Below are 15,540 nucleotides of genomic sequence, written 5' to 3' on the forward strand. Positions count from 1 at the left end.
ATGAAATAAAGTTACAAAATTGAAAAACAAATCTCGTGCTTAGCAGAAAAGAAGAAAGAAAGAAAAAGAAAAGAAAAAGAAAGAAAAAGAAAAGAAAAAGAAAAGAAAAAGAGAAAAAAGAAACTCTTTTCACGAAAAAGGGAAATAGAAAAAGGTTAAAAGCCTGTCAGTTAACACAAAATGGTAGGTTAGCCGAGTGGTTTGGCAAGCGCCCCTGTTTTCGTCAGATCCCTGGTTCGAAACACGGTTGTCGCTTGAATGTTTTTTGCGTTTTCAAAACAGAAAAAAGAAGTTGGCCGGCCCAGTGCGGCGGGAGGGTGTGCGCCCGATTGCATATATGCCTAAAACGGGCGCTTAAGGCGCCGTTTAGGATTCGCCGGCAGACCACCCGACCTCGCGCGGCGGCGGCGCCGCCGCTCCCGCCACAGTTCGGTCCGAGGGAAGACCCCAATCTACCCCACCGGCAGCGCGGCTGCGAACCTATAATGGCCGCAGTAGTGAGCTGGTACGGTCCGCTAATCGACCTGTCCGCGGCCGCCGGCCACGTCGGTGGATTCGTACAGTTCCTGGTGTCCGTTCGCCGTGTCCTTCCCCATCAGGTAACGAGCAATCCTACTTCCTTCCACTTAGTAGAATAATAATCTTCTCCAATGGGGAAAAAAGAGAGTGATACGATGTCGACGCATCCTTGGTCATGTCGCCCCGTTGCTTAGAATCTTGCTTCTGCTTTCTCAGGAACAAAATGCTGCAACCGGAAGGACGTATCACAGAATTATTCTGGAGGTTGGCGACGACACGAGGTCGAGCTTCTCCGTCTCTCTATGGTCCAACAATACCAGTTCGACCATCGTCGCTGGCGATGTTTTACTGTTGCAGAGTAAGCAACTGAGGATCCGAGGGGTCTCTCTTTTAATCTCGATTTTACCTGTGTAGTGCTTTCAGTTGCAATCTAATACTGTATACCTTCTTTTAGTTGATAAAAAATTAAGTGAAACCATCCCCATTTGGTCTTTCAAATGGTAATTCGTTGTGTTCTCGGAAACACTTTAGCATAGATTGCCCCTTTTGGGTCAGCTTGTTTCCGATTTAGCATGTCCATGTAACTTATGTGCATGCAAACAGCATCTGGTGTGACGTTCTCGTTCCTTTGCTTCAGATATTAAGATAGTAGAGTTTAGAAATGGCTTGGAGGGAAGAGCTTCTCAGATGTCTGCAGTCCAAATTTTGATGAACTCTAAAGATTTAGTGCAACCCGAAGGTATGCGTCTGCATTTGTTTTATTCATCGGTGCTCTTTGGCCCTGGTTCTTTTACTTCAAAATGACGTGACCCAGGAGTAACTACAATACTGTTTTTACCATCTTTACTATTGAGGAAATTGGGAAACATATATTAGACTAACAGTGGTAAGGGCTTTGTTGATGGGAAAAGGTGGGCATTATATTTGAACATTGGCCAGCTCTTGAAATCGAGACCTTTCCAATTGATTGTTCTTTCCATCTTATAAAAATACTCCTCTCTGCAATATTTTATCTAGATATTGCTTGTTATGTGGGCTCATGTTTATATTAGCATCTACGTTTATTTTCCGTCAGATAATTGTGTCTAGAAGAAAAAGAAACTGTATTACTGGATAACTTAACACATGGGCTCTTTTATTAGGAATTGATGAATTCATAATTAATTGTAAAGTCGGGAATGCTACAAGATCAAAATTAAGAAGAGTGTCAGAGTGGATCGTACACACCAAACGTACTTGTGCGGAAAATCATCAGCAGGTACAAATTTGCCAAGGCAGTGCAATTTTAGTTTGATTTGGATAGGTAGCAATCTACATATCCAATTCTTTCCTTCTGCCCTTACATTCCGCTTAAAGGTTCAAACAATGGATTCTGTTAACATGAGCTTGTTTATAAGATGGTCATAAAAATCCTTTGAATGTCACTCCTGTGTTTTCACTTCATTTTACATCACAATTACACCTGTTATGTTGATGTTAATAAATGAACGACACAATCAAAGCATTCATGGTTTACTCCATAAGTTCTCTATTGATAGATTAGATCATGATTATTTAACTTGTCTTCTTGGATAACTTATAACATTAACATTTTATTTTAATAATCTATAATATGTAAGTGATAAAACTCCTATATTGACCGCAGGTGATGTCGAAGAATTGGAAAGAAAGAATGAAAAATGATACGACAGACTTCTTGTCCATCTCAGAACTACTACCTCAGAGCAAACCATGTAATTTGAATATTTATGCATCTATTGGAAAAATTGTGTTAATGGGTTCTCTTAGCCTTGAATTGAAGGGGCAATCATCAGTCATTGAGAAACATTCCTTGAGTGGACATAATGATATCGTCAGAGATTTTATTACTACTGGATGCAAGTTATGTGGTTTACCACTATACCAAAAGTATGCGCATGCATGTCATCTTGTCAACATTTCATCAGTTATATGTCCCAAAATCTATATTGCTCTGCGTGTCATGATTTATAAAATCCTCTATGCAGAAATCTTCATGGCGACAGTACTTATCCAATTGACTGCCCAGATAATCCAAAGTATCTCCATGTTATTGGCCAGATATATAAACCATTCATGGTAAGAGATCCAGCACCCAACCTCAAACAGTTTCTTTTCTTGAAAATATATTAGTAAAACCACATCTTCACGATCTGCAGATCTATGTGCAAGACCAAACTGGACAAGTTCCTGTGCTTGTGAAGAATAAAGTTGCAGAGGCTTTATTTTCTAATATTAGCGCCGATGATGTGTCTGAATGCTACAAGAGCCGGCACTGCACGCTGGTAGGTACTTGTGAATCTGGCCACTCAAGCACTTCTGGGATGCTAGATGGCACTGGCAAGATAGGCATTGCTAAAAGGAAGAGAACCAAAAGAAAGCTTGATTTTCATCTTATCTGGCTCATTGTTATGAAATGCCTGCTCAACCAAGGCAAGAACAGTCCATTCTGCTTCCAGATTTCAGTCAACCCCGGGAAAAATGTTGAGGATGGACGGTTTGAACTGGTTTCTTTGACAATGCCAATACCATGAGACGGGAATTCTTCTTTTACCTCGTATGTCGAACCAAACTAACGGTCATTATGTGCTTCTATCTACAAAAAGGGAGCTTTGCTGTTCTGATGGTTTGCACGTTGACATGGCTAGGATGACAGACCGGTATTCTTCAGTTTTAGCACGATTGTGTCAGGCTCGGATCTTCGGTGCGGCGCTCAGAAGCTGTAGGTGACAAAGCAGGCAGGGAAGGTTCTCCGCGGTGGCCCAGCGGGGTTAGTGGTTCGGTGTGCCTGGGTTGTAGTGGCCCTATGGGGGCTAGGCAGGTGGAGGTGTCTATCTATGCGTGGCTGTAACCTGAGACAGGCATCGATCGAATGTGTAGAGTCTGAATCTCATCTACTGTTGCCTGTCTCTCATCCTTGTTCTCTGCTTTCCCATCCCTTTCTCCTGCGCGCCAAACCACCTAGCCCCACATCTCTGCATGTGCGATCTCATCTGAGAAAGAGAGGTTCGCCACAGATGTACTTACCAGAAGCTAGACCAGGCTCATTTATGGCCAATAAAATAGCGACAGAGCCAGTTGTAACAGACACGTAAGGAGCGACGCATTATGGTGGTGATGAAGATCTGATCTGGATCATATTAGCTCTGACAAACATGTTACTCGGTAGTTTTGGTCTTTTTGCCAATGGTACACTGCCTGCAAAGAGAGCTTGGTTTTGCCTCTCCCCCTCGCAAAGAAGGCCTATCAATCTGTGGTTACTTATACTTAGTTGCTAGCTTGGTAAAAGAAGGCACGACTCATACAAGAGAGACGCTGAGAAGAGATGAAGATGAAGTGGCGGTGGGTCTCCTCGTGGATGACGCGCGCGAGTGTCGGGTCCGGTCCGACGGCGTGTGGCGGTCAGACAACGAGGAGCGCGTGCTCTGCAATTTATGTTATCTTCGTGTGATGCGCATCGGTTGTCATTTTGTTCATTTATTATGGTTGGTACGCAGACTAGTGTACAGGAGCACTAATATTTAAGCTAATGAGTAGAACTCCGAGGAAGAAAGCAACCCCGTGAGATCGCCACAAGTTTATAATAAGCTCATAAAAGAGTAGTTTCGACTTCGAAAAAGAAGAAAGCCATACTCCTTTTAGATCTCACTCATGGCTATCGTCGTAAGCTCCTTGACCTCCGGATCCTTGCCGCGATACAGTCCGGAGGTTTCTCGGCAACGACGGAGCTCACTTGTGTCTGCATCGCCTCTTCGCCGGCAAATCCTCGCCGGCTTGGCCATCAAGTCGCGGGGCATCAACCGTGTCCAGCCGACGACGAGAGGAGCAACACAGTAAGTGTTACTGATGTTGTGATAACCCTGCCTAAGCTTCCTACCAGCTTGTATGTTGATGGCAGTACCTTACAAGATTGTTACATAACATTTCACCTATTTCGTTCAGGATCCCCGCAGCCGCAGCTGGCCCAAGCTCCGGAGACCGAGCAGGAGGAAAGTTCCCAGTTCCCAACGTGCCTTCATGGTGAGTACAGAAGTGTTAACATGTACAGTGTATTTCTGAATGCGATGTCGATTTCCTTCACACATTGACGACCTACGAGCTTATCAGGGTCAAGCTGCTCGTCGGTCTCTTCTTTGCCGGAGTACCTCTTTACAGACAGATGAGAGCCCTGCAAGGTAAATTCAAATCTACTTCTGGGCTACTACCTTTTCCATTAGTTCCATAACAGAAATAACATAGTCCCACGAGAAAGGAAAAGAGGCAGAGTGCCAAAACCTGATAAGAGTACCAGCTACTACCGTCCAGAGCGGCTAAGAGCAACACAACCGAAAAGAATCTGCAAATCTGGTACTGTTATAGTACTCCCTCCGTCCCAAAATTCTTGTCTTAGATTTGTCTAGATATGGATGTACCTATAATACTAAAACGTGACTTGATACATCCGCATTTGGACAAATCAAAGACAAGATTTTTAGGACGGAGGGAGTACCAGGTACTACTGTCCAGAGAGGCTAAGGGCCCTAGAGATCGCGCCCATCAGGATTCCTTTGTGAGCCTCCTTCTTCAGTCCTATCCAAGTAGATCAGGAGGAGAGCACATAGACAGCACCATTTTCAAAGGTGAGCAAACCACACAATGCTCCAAACATACCTTTGTTCCGACAGGTCCAGATCACCTAGCAAAGTGTAAGCGAGCACCCCAGGAAGGAAAGCCTGAGGCTAACCATGAAACTGCCACAAGGAGTTAGGAGTTTGGACACGCATTAGTGCTCAAGAGTGATCTGACCCACAATACCTCACACTTCCCTAGACGTCGGGCGAGTAAAATGGTTACCCTTTCTCACAATGATCACAAAAGCACAAAAAGGAGACCCTAGCCATTTCCTCCCTACGTATTGTTTTTTCGTGAGGACAAAATTTAGACACAGTTGCATAGAAATGTTTGAATTTTATGAGGAATTTTATTCGTTTGGAAATACAAGCCAGCTTTGTCCTCACTCGTGAAAAGCTTGTCAGACAGTAAAAATTGTTAGAAATGCTTAAAAATTGAAAAGAAAAAAAATCGAACGTCAATACATGTTTATGCCTTCTATGTGCATGGAATTTTTCATGATGAAATGGCACATTTTACTTGGAAGAAAAAGAAATACAATAACAGTGCTCTGAAAATAATACTCCCGAATTATGTCGATCGTAGCATGCATCTTGATTTTAACTTCACTCCATGTGTGTAAATCACATACAATAGATAGGGTGGAGCAGACGGCAGAAGTAGCAATTGAGGTGGTCGAAAAAGTGGCTGAGGCGGCTGAGAAAATTGCTGATGATGTATCTGAAGCATTTCCCGGTAATGATAACCTCAAAAAGGCAGCATCCAGGATCAAGGCCGTTGCAGATGAAATTGAGAAGGACGCGGAGAAAGCCAAGGCCCTAATTGAGAAGGTTAGGTTAACTGCCTACTAATTTATTACTCCCCCGATTTTAAGCTCAATGGCCTTTGTAATTAGAAAAAGATCAATGGAATTTTTAAAAGGGAAAATCTTAATGCACTACATGACAACTAATCTCTATTTGGTTTGAGGACATTAATTAAAATGTGTGGTGTTTAGTATGTCAAGATATTTGCCCTTTTATGTATAGAACTACTAACCTTTTTCCCTTTTTTTTGGATGGACTAACCTTTTTCCCTTGTTCAATCGCAGGTTGATGAGATAGAGAAAGAGATGGATTCCGTAGTGGATTCTGTAATTGAGAAGGTCAAGAAGGAGAGATCATTGAGAAAGAACTCAGTGAAAGGAGACGATGTCGATAGGAAACAGAAGTAACACTTAGGTGTTAACAGAGTATCGAGGCAAAATGCAGAATAATTACTTTGTACTCCCTCCGTAAACTAATATAAGAGCGTTTAGATCACTAAAATAGTGATCTAAACACTCTTATATTAGTTTACAGAGGGAGTACTATTCTTTTCCCTGTTTAAAATCATCAGGGATCAGATTCCCGATTCCATTTCATAGAAACAAAGCCAATGTTCAAGGCTAACGCTTACCGGACTTTGAATTATTTTCGCAAATGGTAGCTTTATTGGACCACTTTTAGCCTCCCATTAGGGACGAAATGGTTAGCTGCAAAGTGTCGCATTGAATGATGGTCTTGCATTATGGTGGTGATGAAGATCTGATCTGGATCATATTAGCTCTGACAAACATGTTACTCGGTAGTTTTGGTCTTTTTGCCAATGGTACACTGCCTGCAAAGAGAGCTTGGTTTTGCCTCTCCCCCTCGCAAAGAAGGCCTATCAATCTGTGCTTACTTATACTTAGTTGCTAGCTTGGTAAAAGAAGAAGGCACGACTCATACAAGAGAGACGCTGAGAAGAGATGAAGATGAAGTGGCGGTGGGTCTCCTCGTGGATGACGTGCGCGAGTGTCGGGTCCGGTCCGGCTGCGTGTGGCAGTCAGACAACGAGGAGCGCGTGCGCTGCATTTTATGTTATCTTCGTGTGATGCGCATCGGTTGTCATTTTGTCCATTTATTATGGTTGGTACGCAGACTAGTGTACAGGAGCACTAATATTTAAGCTCATGAGTAGAACTCCGCAGAAGAAAGCAACCCCATGAGATCGCCACAAGTTTATAATAAGCTCATAAAAGGGTAGTTTCGACTTCCAAAAAGAAGAAAGCCATACTCCTTTTAGATCTCACTCATGGCGATCCCCGTAAGCTCCTTGACCTCCGGATCCTTGCCGCGATACAGTCCGGAGGTTTCTCGGCAACGACGGAGCTCACTTGTGTCTGCATCGCCTCGTCGCCGGCAAATCCTCGCTGGCCTGGCCATCAAGTCGCGGGGCATCAACCGTGTCCAGCCGACGACCAGAGGAGCAACACAGTGAGTGTACTAACGTCGTGACCCTGTCTGAGCTTCCTTACCTTAGCTTGTATGGTGATGATCACAACTCTTTGTGAGAAGTATCAACAAACTTTGTTCAGTATAGCTTGCAAGATTGTTACTCGCTCCGTTCATGATTCTTGTCATGGTTTTGGTTTTAGTTCAAAGGAAGTACTACATGACGTTTCACGTATTTTGCTCAGGATCCCCGCAGCCGCAGCTGGTCCAAGCTCCGGAGACCAAGCAGGAGGAAACTTCCCAGTTCCCAACGTGCCTTCATGGTGAGTACTGAAGTGTTAACATGTACTCCTACTACCGTATTTCTGAATCTGCTGTCGATTTCCTTCACACATTGACGAGCTACGAGTTTCTCAGGGTCAAGTTGCTCGTCGCTGTCTTCTTTGCTGCAGTACCTCTTTACAGGCAGATGAGAGCCCTGGAAGGTAAATTCAAATCAGATAGCTTTACCACCTGATGCTTGTGGGCTACGACCTTTTCCATTAGTTCCGTAACAGACATAACATAGTCCCACGAGAAAGGAAAGGAGGCAGAGTGCCAAAACATGATATAGTACCAGCTACTACCAGAGCAAGACAACTGAAAAGAATCTGCGAATCAGTTTTTTTTTTTCAAAAAGGAGGAGCTCCCCGGCTTCTGCATCAGAACGATGCATACGACCAACTTAATTAATAAGCAAATAGGTTCAACACAAGTCTTGATGTCTCAAACAAAAGAACAAAAAATGCTCACAAGGAGCAGAAAAATAAAAGTAAAGCCACAACCGGCTAGCATAAAAAAGATAGGAAAACTAATTGCCTATCCTATTATATGACCGCCATCTAAATCGGTTGAAAATAGCCCGTGCTACCATCTCCCATCGGATAGATCCAGTAACCATACGCTCCCTGGCCTCCGTCGGAATGAGTAGCGACCACATACGGATCAACGCAGTGGCTCGGAAGATAACCTGCAAAAAATTAATATTTCTTGTTCTGTTAAAGACCAAATCATTTCTGCAGTTCCAGACTGCCCAAAATAAAGCACATACTCCTACGCGAATGTGCCTCGCCATTTCGGTATTTATCCCGTCAAGCCACGTCCCAAATAACGTTATGTGAACCGTCCGCCATAATTTTTTTGCCAACGCGCAGTCAAGAAAGAGGTGTTTGATGGATTCATCCCGATCACAAAAACTACATCTTGTATGTCCTGTCCAGTTGCGTTTTGCCAGGTTGTCCTTAGTTAAATGACATGTTTATGTACAAACCACATAAACACTTTAACTTTCAAATGTACTTTGACTTTCCAAACATGTTTCGATCTAGGAATGGAGTTAGAATTGATAACATCCATATTACATGAATTTAACCGTAAACTCTTCATTCCTAGTTAGCTTCCAGCACAACGGATCGGGTCGTTGAGAAAGCTGAACATCCATCAGTCTCCTCACAAGATGGAGTCAGACTTCCCAACGGTTTCCATCAAGCGTCCTCCTGAAGTGAATATTGAGAGGGATGGACTGAAGTACTGTCGCAACGTAAGCGTCTCTTCGTTGAACAATGCTATAAAGTGAAGGATATTGAAGCGCGAAGGGTGTTTCCCCTAACCATGTATCCTCCCAGAATCTCGTAGTGGCACCGTTTCCGACTATAAACTTTGTCCTATTGAAAAAACTGATTCAACTCTCACCAGTCCTTTCCAAAAAGGCGAGTCCGTCGGCCCCACTGTCACCTGGGACAAAGTTTTGGAATGAAGGCACTTACTACGCAGAATCTACGCCCATGTGGCCTCCGTCTCTACAGATAACTTATACAGCCACTTACTGAGAAGACATATGTTCTTCACCTCAAGATTTTTAATACCTAGACCCCCTTGGTCTTTCGGTCTACAAATAATATCCAGTTTGGAGAGTCTGTATTTTCGCGAAGCGGGGTCGATAGAAGTCCAGCCTTTTCCGAACTCCAACTGGTATCTCGAAAAAGGACACAAGAAACATGGCCATACTCGTGAGAACCGAATTAATAAGAATTAATTGGCCTCTGTATGACATCAGCTTGCCTTTCCAGCAGCTCAGTTTCTTCTCAAATCGATCCTCAATGCACTTCCATTCTTTGTCTGTCAGCTTACGATGGTGAATTGATATACCCAAATACGTGAAAGGTAAAACCCCCAATTCGCACCCGAACAATTGCTTGTAAGCGTCTTGTTCCTCGTTAGTCTCTTCCAAAACAGAACAATTTGCTTTTATGGAAGTTAATCTTTAACCCGGTCAATTGTTCGAATAAGCATAACACCAGCTTCATGTTTCTTGCTTTTGCCAAGTCATGCTCCATAAAGATGATAGTATAATCGGCACACTGTAGGATAGACACGCCTCCATCAACTAGATGAGGAACCAGACCACCTACCTGACAAGCATCCTTAGCCGTTCCTATTAGAATCGCCAACATGTCGACTACTATGCTGAACAGAATATGTGACATTGGATCTCCTTGTCTCGGGCCCTTATGTGTCTGGAAGTAGTGACCTATGTCATCATTCACTTTAATTCCAACACTCCCTTTTTGCATGAAAGATTCTACCTGTTGTCGCCAGGCCTGATCAAAACCTTTCATATGCAAGGCCTGTTGAAGAAATGGCCATTTGACTTTATCGTACGCTTTCTCAGAATCCACTTTGAAAACAACTCCATCTAGTTTTTTCGTGTGAATTTCATGGAGCGTTTCATGAAGGACCACAACACCTTCTAGGATGTTTCTGTCTGGCATGAAAGCAGTTTGGGACGGCTGCACAGAGTGCGCAATCTGCGTGAGTCCATTAGTCCCAACCTTGGTGAAAATTTTGAAACTAACGTTAAGAAAACAAATCGGCCTGAACTGCTCTATTATCACAACCTCTGTTTTCTTAGGAAGCAAGGTTGTTCCAAAATTCAGATGAAACAACTAAAGCTGTCCAGAGAATAAATCATGGAACATCGGTATCAAATCCCCTTTAATAATATGCCAACACTTTTTATAGAACTCCGCCGGAAATCCATCCAGCCCTGGAGCTTTATTATTCTTCATCTATGAAATAGCTTCAAACACCGCTGTCTCCGAAAATGGGGCGGTCAAAATATCATTCTCATCCGCAGCAAGTTGAGGAACATCCTCAATTCTCGACTCATCCAAGGATACGAAATTATCCACTGGAGGCCCAAACAGCTGCTTGTAGTACTCGGTTATGTATAATTTTAGGTTTTCCTGTACTAAAATCGTTCCTTCGTCTTGTTCAAGCTGATAGATTCTTTTCTTTCTGTGCTTGTCATTGGCGATCATATGAAAGAATTGAGTGTTAGCGTCCCCCTGGACAACTTTGCGAACCTTAGCTTGCAATGCCCACTTCAATTCCTCCTCTCGCAGGAGTTCTTTCAATCTCATCTCCGCGTCAACTTTATCATGAAGCTCTGTGGTCTCTAGAATTGTGGACTCGACTTTTAAATCTAGGGACTGAATAAGTGTAAGGATCATTTCCTTTTCAACCTTATAAATCCCACTAAGATGCTTAGCCCACCCACGTAAGAAACTTCTCAAGTGCCTTATCTTATTTTGCTATCTTTCAACAGAAGTCCTACCTCCTGCATCTTTAGCCCATTCCCTGGCTATCAGATCCAAGAAACCTTCTCTTTCAAACCACACCAATTCGAAAGAAAAGGTATTTTTATTCCCCACATGTGTTGCCTCACCAGAGTCAACCAGCAAATGGGAGTGGTCGGAGATTCCGCGCAATAACACTTGGACTGTTACCATGGGAAATTTCTGCTCCCATTCGACGCTCGCGAGGACTCGATCCAACTTCTCAAACGTCGGGTTTGACAAAGTATTAGCCCAAGTGAATTTTCTACCCGAAAGCTCTATCTCTCTCAGATCCAAGCTTTCAATAATGATATTAAACATAAACGACCACCTGTCGTCAAAGTTATCATTGTTCTTTTCCTCTCTCCTTCTAATAATGTTAAAGTCGCCCCCAACCAAGATTGGAAGCTGCTTAGAACCGCAAATTCGGACAAGATCTACCAAAAAATCTGGTTTGAGTTCTGGCTGCGCGGCACCATATACCGCCACCATTGCCCAATTAAACCCATCGGCCTCCGATCTAACCCAAAACTTAACGGTGAAATCTCCCATAACCACGCTTCGGACTTCCAGCGACTCGCATCTAACACCAAGTAAGATCCCACCTGATCTTCCTCTTGGAGGTAGACAGTGCCAATCAAAATCAACACCTCCCGATGAAGTACTTAGAAACTTGGGAGAGAAATTGTCTCTTCCAGTTTCAGAGAGGGCGATAAAATCCAAGCTATGTTCGATAGAAGCATCCGCCAGAAACCTTCTTTTAGCCAAGTCTGTCAGACCTCTACTATTCCAAAATATTCCTCTCATATTTCGTTATGAAATTTTTTAGTAGCATGGTTCCTAGCACTTCTACGCACCGCCGAAGCTGGATAAATCTTTTGCTTCCACTTGGTTTAGGCTTATTTGGATCCTCCACCCGGTCCTCACAACCGGGCTCCGTGGACCTAACTGCCCGAGCCTCGATAGAACCATCATCCTCCTTTGTCTCAGGAAGGGATGGGACAAGATCCGCACAAAAATTATCGAGCACCCTGACTTCCAACGCATCTATGTCAGAATCATTCATAGGTTTAACTGCTACTAAGTTTCGAATCAGTTCTAAAGCGCGTTCCGCTTCAAGATCCAGGATATCATTAACGGAATTAGAAATCTCGCTATCATTACTACCTAGTGAAACTCCTAACTGATTTGCATTATGAATAATCTCATCATTAGTAAAATGTAGAATGGAATTGGAAGTGTAGATCGACATACCAATAGTGACCTCAATGTCACGAAGTTTGGCCGTCCGCATGGCGCACCTCTGCTGCATGTCATCAATCCGGCTGATCCTGGAGGCGGCAGCTCATCTGTCCCCCGATACAAGATCCGGAATCCCTCCAAAAGCGATGATCTCCTCCCGAGTGGCCCCGCTTGGGGTAAGGCCTCCAGCCCCACCCCCAACGCACAGCCGGGCTGCAACACCCAGAGAAGCGCCAAGGGCCGTCGCATGCATCGGCGAGGTACCCAACGCACCCGGCGTCGTCAGTCGGCACCCGACGCCCGGGGACGCAGCGAGGGGCGCCCCACCCAAAGGCGCGCGAGGGGGAGTGAGTGCGGCCGCCTGCCCACGCTCCCCACCGGACCCGGCCCTCTGACTGGAGGGAGACGTGGCCACCATGGCCGGCGTTGCCTGGATCACCACCTCCAGCTCAGCGGGCGACGGCCGGCTTTCGGAGCCCGTGGACGCTGCAGGAGCGGCCACCTTGACCGCCACAGGAGAAGTAGGGACCGAGGCCACCTGCCGGGTCCCCCTCCCAAACCAGTCCCAACACCGATCCGCGATGCGAGCCAGCGTTGTCCTCCAAACAAATAGCTGATCCATGCAGGCGACAGAGGCGACACGCGGCGATCGCCGCGATCCGGTCGCTGGCTTCCGTCGTCCCTGGACTAGGGCACATCGGCGGCAGGTTTTGGGATCTCGCAGAGTCAGACGATGAGGATGACGACGACGACGGGGACTGCACCGGACACTCGCTGGAGTTGTACTCGCCGATGCCTTCGGATGTGATCTGTGAGGCGTTCAATCCCGGATATTCGGAGGAGGAAGTGGCCACAATTGTGGATGACGCCGTGCCGCTTGATGATCCGGCACGGCAAGGACTGCACCCTGAGAACAAGGTGGAGTTGGTTCGCCGGATTGTTCACCGGAGGACGGCGGCCTCCGCGATCCGGCCATGGAAAGCCCCTCTACCCAAGGTATGTATCTGCGAATCAGGTACCGATATAGTACCAGGTGCTACCGTCCAGAGAGGTAAGGGCCCTAGAGATCGCGCGCCTTCTGCACCACATTCGGCGCCCATCTTCAGGATTCCTTTGTGAGCCTCCTTCAGTCCTATCCAAGTATTAGATCAGGAGGAGAGCACATAGACGGCACCATTTTCAAAGGTGAGCAAACCACACAATGCTCCAAACATACCTTGTTCCGACAGGTCCAGATCACCTAGCAAAGTGTAAGCGATCACCCCAGGAAGGAAAGCCTGAGGCTAACCATGAAACTGCTAGTACAAGGAGTTGGGAGTTTGGACACTAATTAGTGCTCAAGAGTGATCTGATCCGACAATACCTCACACTACCCTAGACGTAGGGCGAGTCAAAAGGTTACCCTTTCTCACAATGATCACAAAAGCACAAAAAGGAGACCCTAGCGATTTCCTCTCTACATATTGTTTTTTCGTGAGGACAAAATTTAGATACATCTGCATAGAAATGTTTGCATTTTAAGAGAAAATTTTATTTGTTTGGAGATACGAGCCAGCATTGTCCTCACAAACTCATGGAAATCTCATCACGCAGTAAAAGTCGTTAAAAAATATATTTTTACGTCAATACATGTTTATGTTTTTCATGTGCATGCAAATTTTCATGATGAAATTACACGTGTTATGTGGAAATAAAAAAGCAGTACTAGGCATTTTTATTTTGTAGAATCTAAGAACTAAATCCTGTTAGCCCCCTGTCTCCTCACTGATTATGTTGATCTTAGCATGCATCTTGATTTTAACTTCTCTGCATGTGTGTAAATCACATACAATAGATAAGGTGGAGCAGACGGCAGAAGTAGCAATTGAGGTGGTCGAAAAAGTGGCTGAGGCAGCTGAGAAAATTGCTGACGATGTCTCTGAAGCATTTCCCGGTAATGATAACGTCAAAAAGGCAGCATCCAGGATCAAGGCCATCGCAGATGAAATTGAGAAGGACGCGGAAAAAGCCGAGGCCCTAATCGAGAAGGTTAGGTTAACTGCCTACTACTCCCTCCGTTCCTAAATATAAGTCTTTGTAGAGATTACACTATGGACCACATACGGATGTATATAGATGCATTTAGAGTTTACATTCACTCATTTTGCTTCGTATGTAGTACATCTAGTGAAATCTCTACAAAGACTTATATTTAGGAACGGAGGGAGTAATTTATTACTCCCCCGATTTTAAGCTCAATGGCATTTTTAATTAGAAAAAGATCAATGGTATTTTTTAAAGGGAAAATCTTAATGCACTACATGACAACTAATCTCTATTTGGTTCGAGGACATTAATTAAAATGTGTGGTGCTTAGTATGTCAAGATATTTGCCCTTTTATGTATGGAACTACTAACCTTTTTCCCTTTTTTTTGGATGGACTAACCTTTTTCCCTTGTTCAACGCAGGTTGATGAGATAGAGAAAGAGATGGATTCTGTAGTGGATTCTGTAATTGAGAAGGTCAAGAAGGAGAGATCATTGAGAAATAACTCAGTGAAAGGAGACGATGTCGATAGGAAACAGAAGTAACACTTACTACTCGTAGGTGTCAACAGAGTATCGAGGCAAAATGCAAATATTACTTTGTACTATTCTTTTCCCTGTTTAAAATCTTCAGGGATCGGATTCCCGATTCCATTTCATAGAAACCAAACCAATGTTCAAGGCTAACGCTTACCCGACTTTGAACTATTTTCGCAAATGGTAGCTTTATTGGGCCACTTTTAGCCTCCCATTAGGGACGAAATGGTTATCTGCAAAGTGTCGCATTCAATGATGGTCTTGCATCCATCATTACAGTCTACACTTGTGTACCAAGAACAATCCATGACATTATATTATGTGCTAGAATTTTAATTGGGTCTCTAGCCACTCCTTTGGTAGACATAATGTGTCTTAAATACTCCACTTGATCATGCGCAAATGATTATTTCTTCAGCTTAGCAAACAACTTGTTGATTATAAGTGTTTCAAAACATAGTAGACAGATGTTGAATATGTTCTTTTGGAGAAACACTGCATATTAATATGTCATAAAAAAACAATTGCAATTCTTCGTTGATAAGGAGTTAGCACTACGTTCATTAAGGACTGAAATGTGACAAGGGCATTTGTGAGCCCAAAAGGGACCACAACATATTCATAAGGCCCCACATGAGTAGAAATGCAGTTTTTGCAACATCCTCGGGTCTCATTCTGATTTGGTGATATCCACTCCT

At 44.1% G+C, this 15,540-nt stretch overlaps 3 protein-coding genes across 4 annotated transcripts; all 3 read left to right on the top strand.

The window, feature by feature from the left end:
- Nucleotides 1-380: 380 nt before the first annotated feature.
- LOC119364444 lies at nt 381-3,802 on the top strand. 2 transcript variants are annotated; one of them, XM_037629919.1, is made up of 8 exons: nt 381-599; nt 736-877; nt 1,157-1,258; nt 1,662-1,777; nt 2,165-2,427; nt 2,526-2,616; nt 2,697-3,094; nt 3,186-3,802. In XM_037629919.1, exons 1-7 carry the CDS (start codon nt 486-488, stop codon nt 3,069-3,071), a joined length of 1,203 nt encoding a protein of 400 aa, XP_037485816.1. In that variant the 5' UTR covers nt 381-485; the 3' UTR covers nt 3,072-3,094; nt 3,186-3,802. The 2 variants fall into 2 exon arrangements, with proteins under 2 accessions (XP_037485816.1, XP_037485815.1); XM_037629918.1 differs by having other exon boundaries at nt 2,697-3,801.
- A 275-nt stretch (nt 3,803-4,077) lies between these two features.
- LOC119364446 lies at nt 4,078-6,697 on the top strand. The gene is made up of 5 exons (XM_037629921.1): nt 4,078-4,370; nt 4,480-4,557; nt 4,645-4,712; nt 5,785-5,978; nt 6,239-6,697. Exons 1-5 carry the CDS (start codon nt 4,189-4,191, stop codon nt 6,359-6,361), a joined length of 645 nt encoding a protein of 214 aa, XP_037485818.1. The 5' UTR covers nt 4,078-4,188; the 3' UTR covers nt 6,362-6,697.
- Nucleotides 6,698-6,935: 238 nt separating this feature from the next.
- LOC119364445 lies at nt 6,936-15,178 on the top strand. The gene is made up of 5 exons (XM_037629920.1): nt 6,936-7,424; nt 7,628-7,705; nt 7,800-7,867; nt 14,115-14,308; nt 14,729-15,178. Exons 1-5 carry the CDS (start codon nt 7,243-7,245, stop codon nt 14,849-14,851), a joined length of 645 nt encoding a protein of 214 aa, XP_037485817.1. The 5' UTR covers nt 6,936-7,242; the 3' UTR covers nt 14,852-15,178.
- The last annotated feature ends 362 nt before the right edge of the window (nt 15,179-15,540 follow it).

This window comes from Triticum dicoccoides, chromosome 2B (genome assembly GCF_002162155.2).
Source record: "Triticum dicoccoides isolate Atlit2015 ecotype Zavitan chromosome 2B, WEW_v2.0, whole genome shotgun sequence".
NCBI lineage: Eukaryota > Viridiplantae > Streptophyta > Magnoliopsida > Poales > Poaceae > Triticum > Triticum dicoccoides.

Excerpts from the sequence above, each read along its gene's own strand:
- LOC119364444 (XM_037629919.1), top strand. The coding sequence starts at position 486 with ATGGCCGCAGTAGTGAGCTGGTACGGTCCGCTAATCGACCTGTCCGCG. Across the intron at positions 1,259-1,661 it reads AGATTTAGTGCAACCCGAAG|GAATTGATGAATTCATAATT; the intron begins GTATGCGTCTGC and ends CTCTTTTATTAG. Across the intron at positions 2,617-2,696 it reads AGATATATAAACCATTCATG|ATCTATGTGCAAGACCAAAC; the intron begins GTAAGAGATCCA and ends CACGATCTGCAG.
- LOC119364446 (XM_037629921.1), top strand. The coding sequence starts at position 4,189 with ATGGCTATCGTCGTAAGCTCCTTGACCTCCGGATCCTTGCCGCGATAC. Across the intron at positions 4,713-5,784 it reads ACAGATGAGAGCCCTGCAAG|ATAGGGTGGAGCAGACGGCA; the intron begins GTAAATTCAAAT and ends CACATACAATAG. Across the intron at positions 5,979-6,238 it reads CCAAGGCCCTAATTGAGAAG|GTTGATGAGATAGAGAAAGA; the intron begins GTTAGGTTAACT and ends GTTCAATCGCAG.
- LOC119364445 (XM_037629920.1), top strand. The coding sequence starts at position 7,243 with ATGGCGATCCCCGTAAGCTCCTTGACCTCCGGATCCTTGCCGCGATAC. Across the intron at positions 7,868-14,114 it reads GCAGATGAGAGCCCTGGAAG|ATAAGGTGGAGCAGACGGCA; the intron begins GTAAATTCAAAT and ends CACATACAATAG. Across the intron at positions 14,309-14,728 it reads CCGAGGCCCTAATCGAGAAG|GTTGATGAGATAGAGAAAGA; the intron begins GTTAGGTTAACT and ends TGTTCAACGCAG.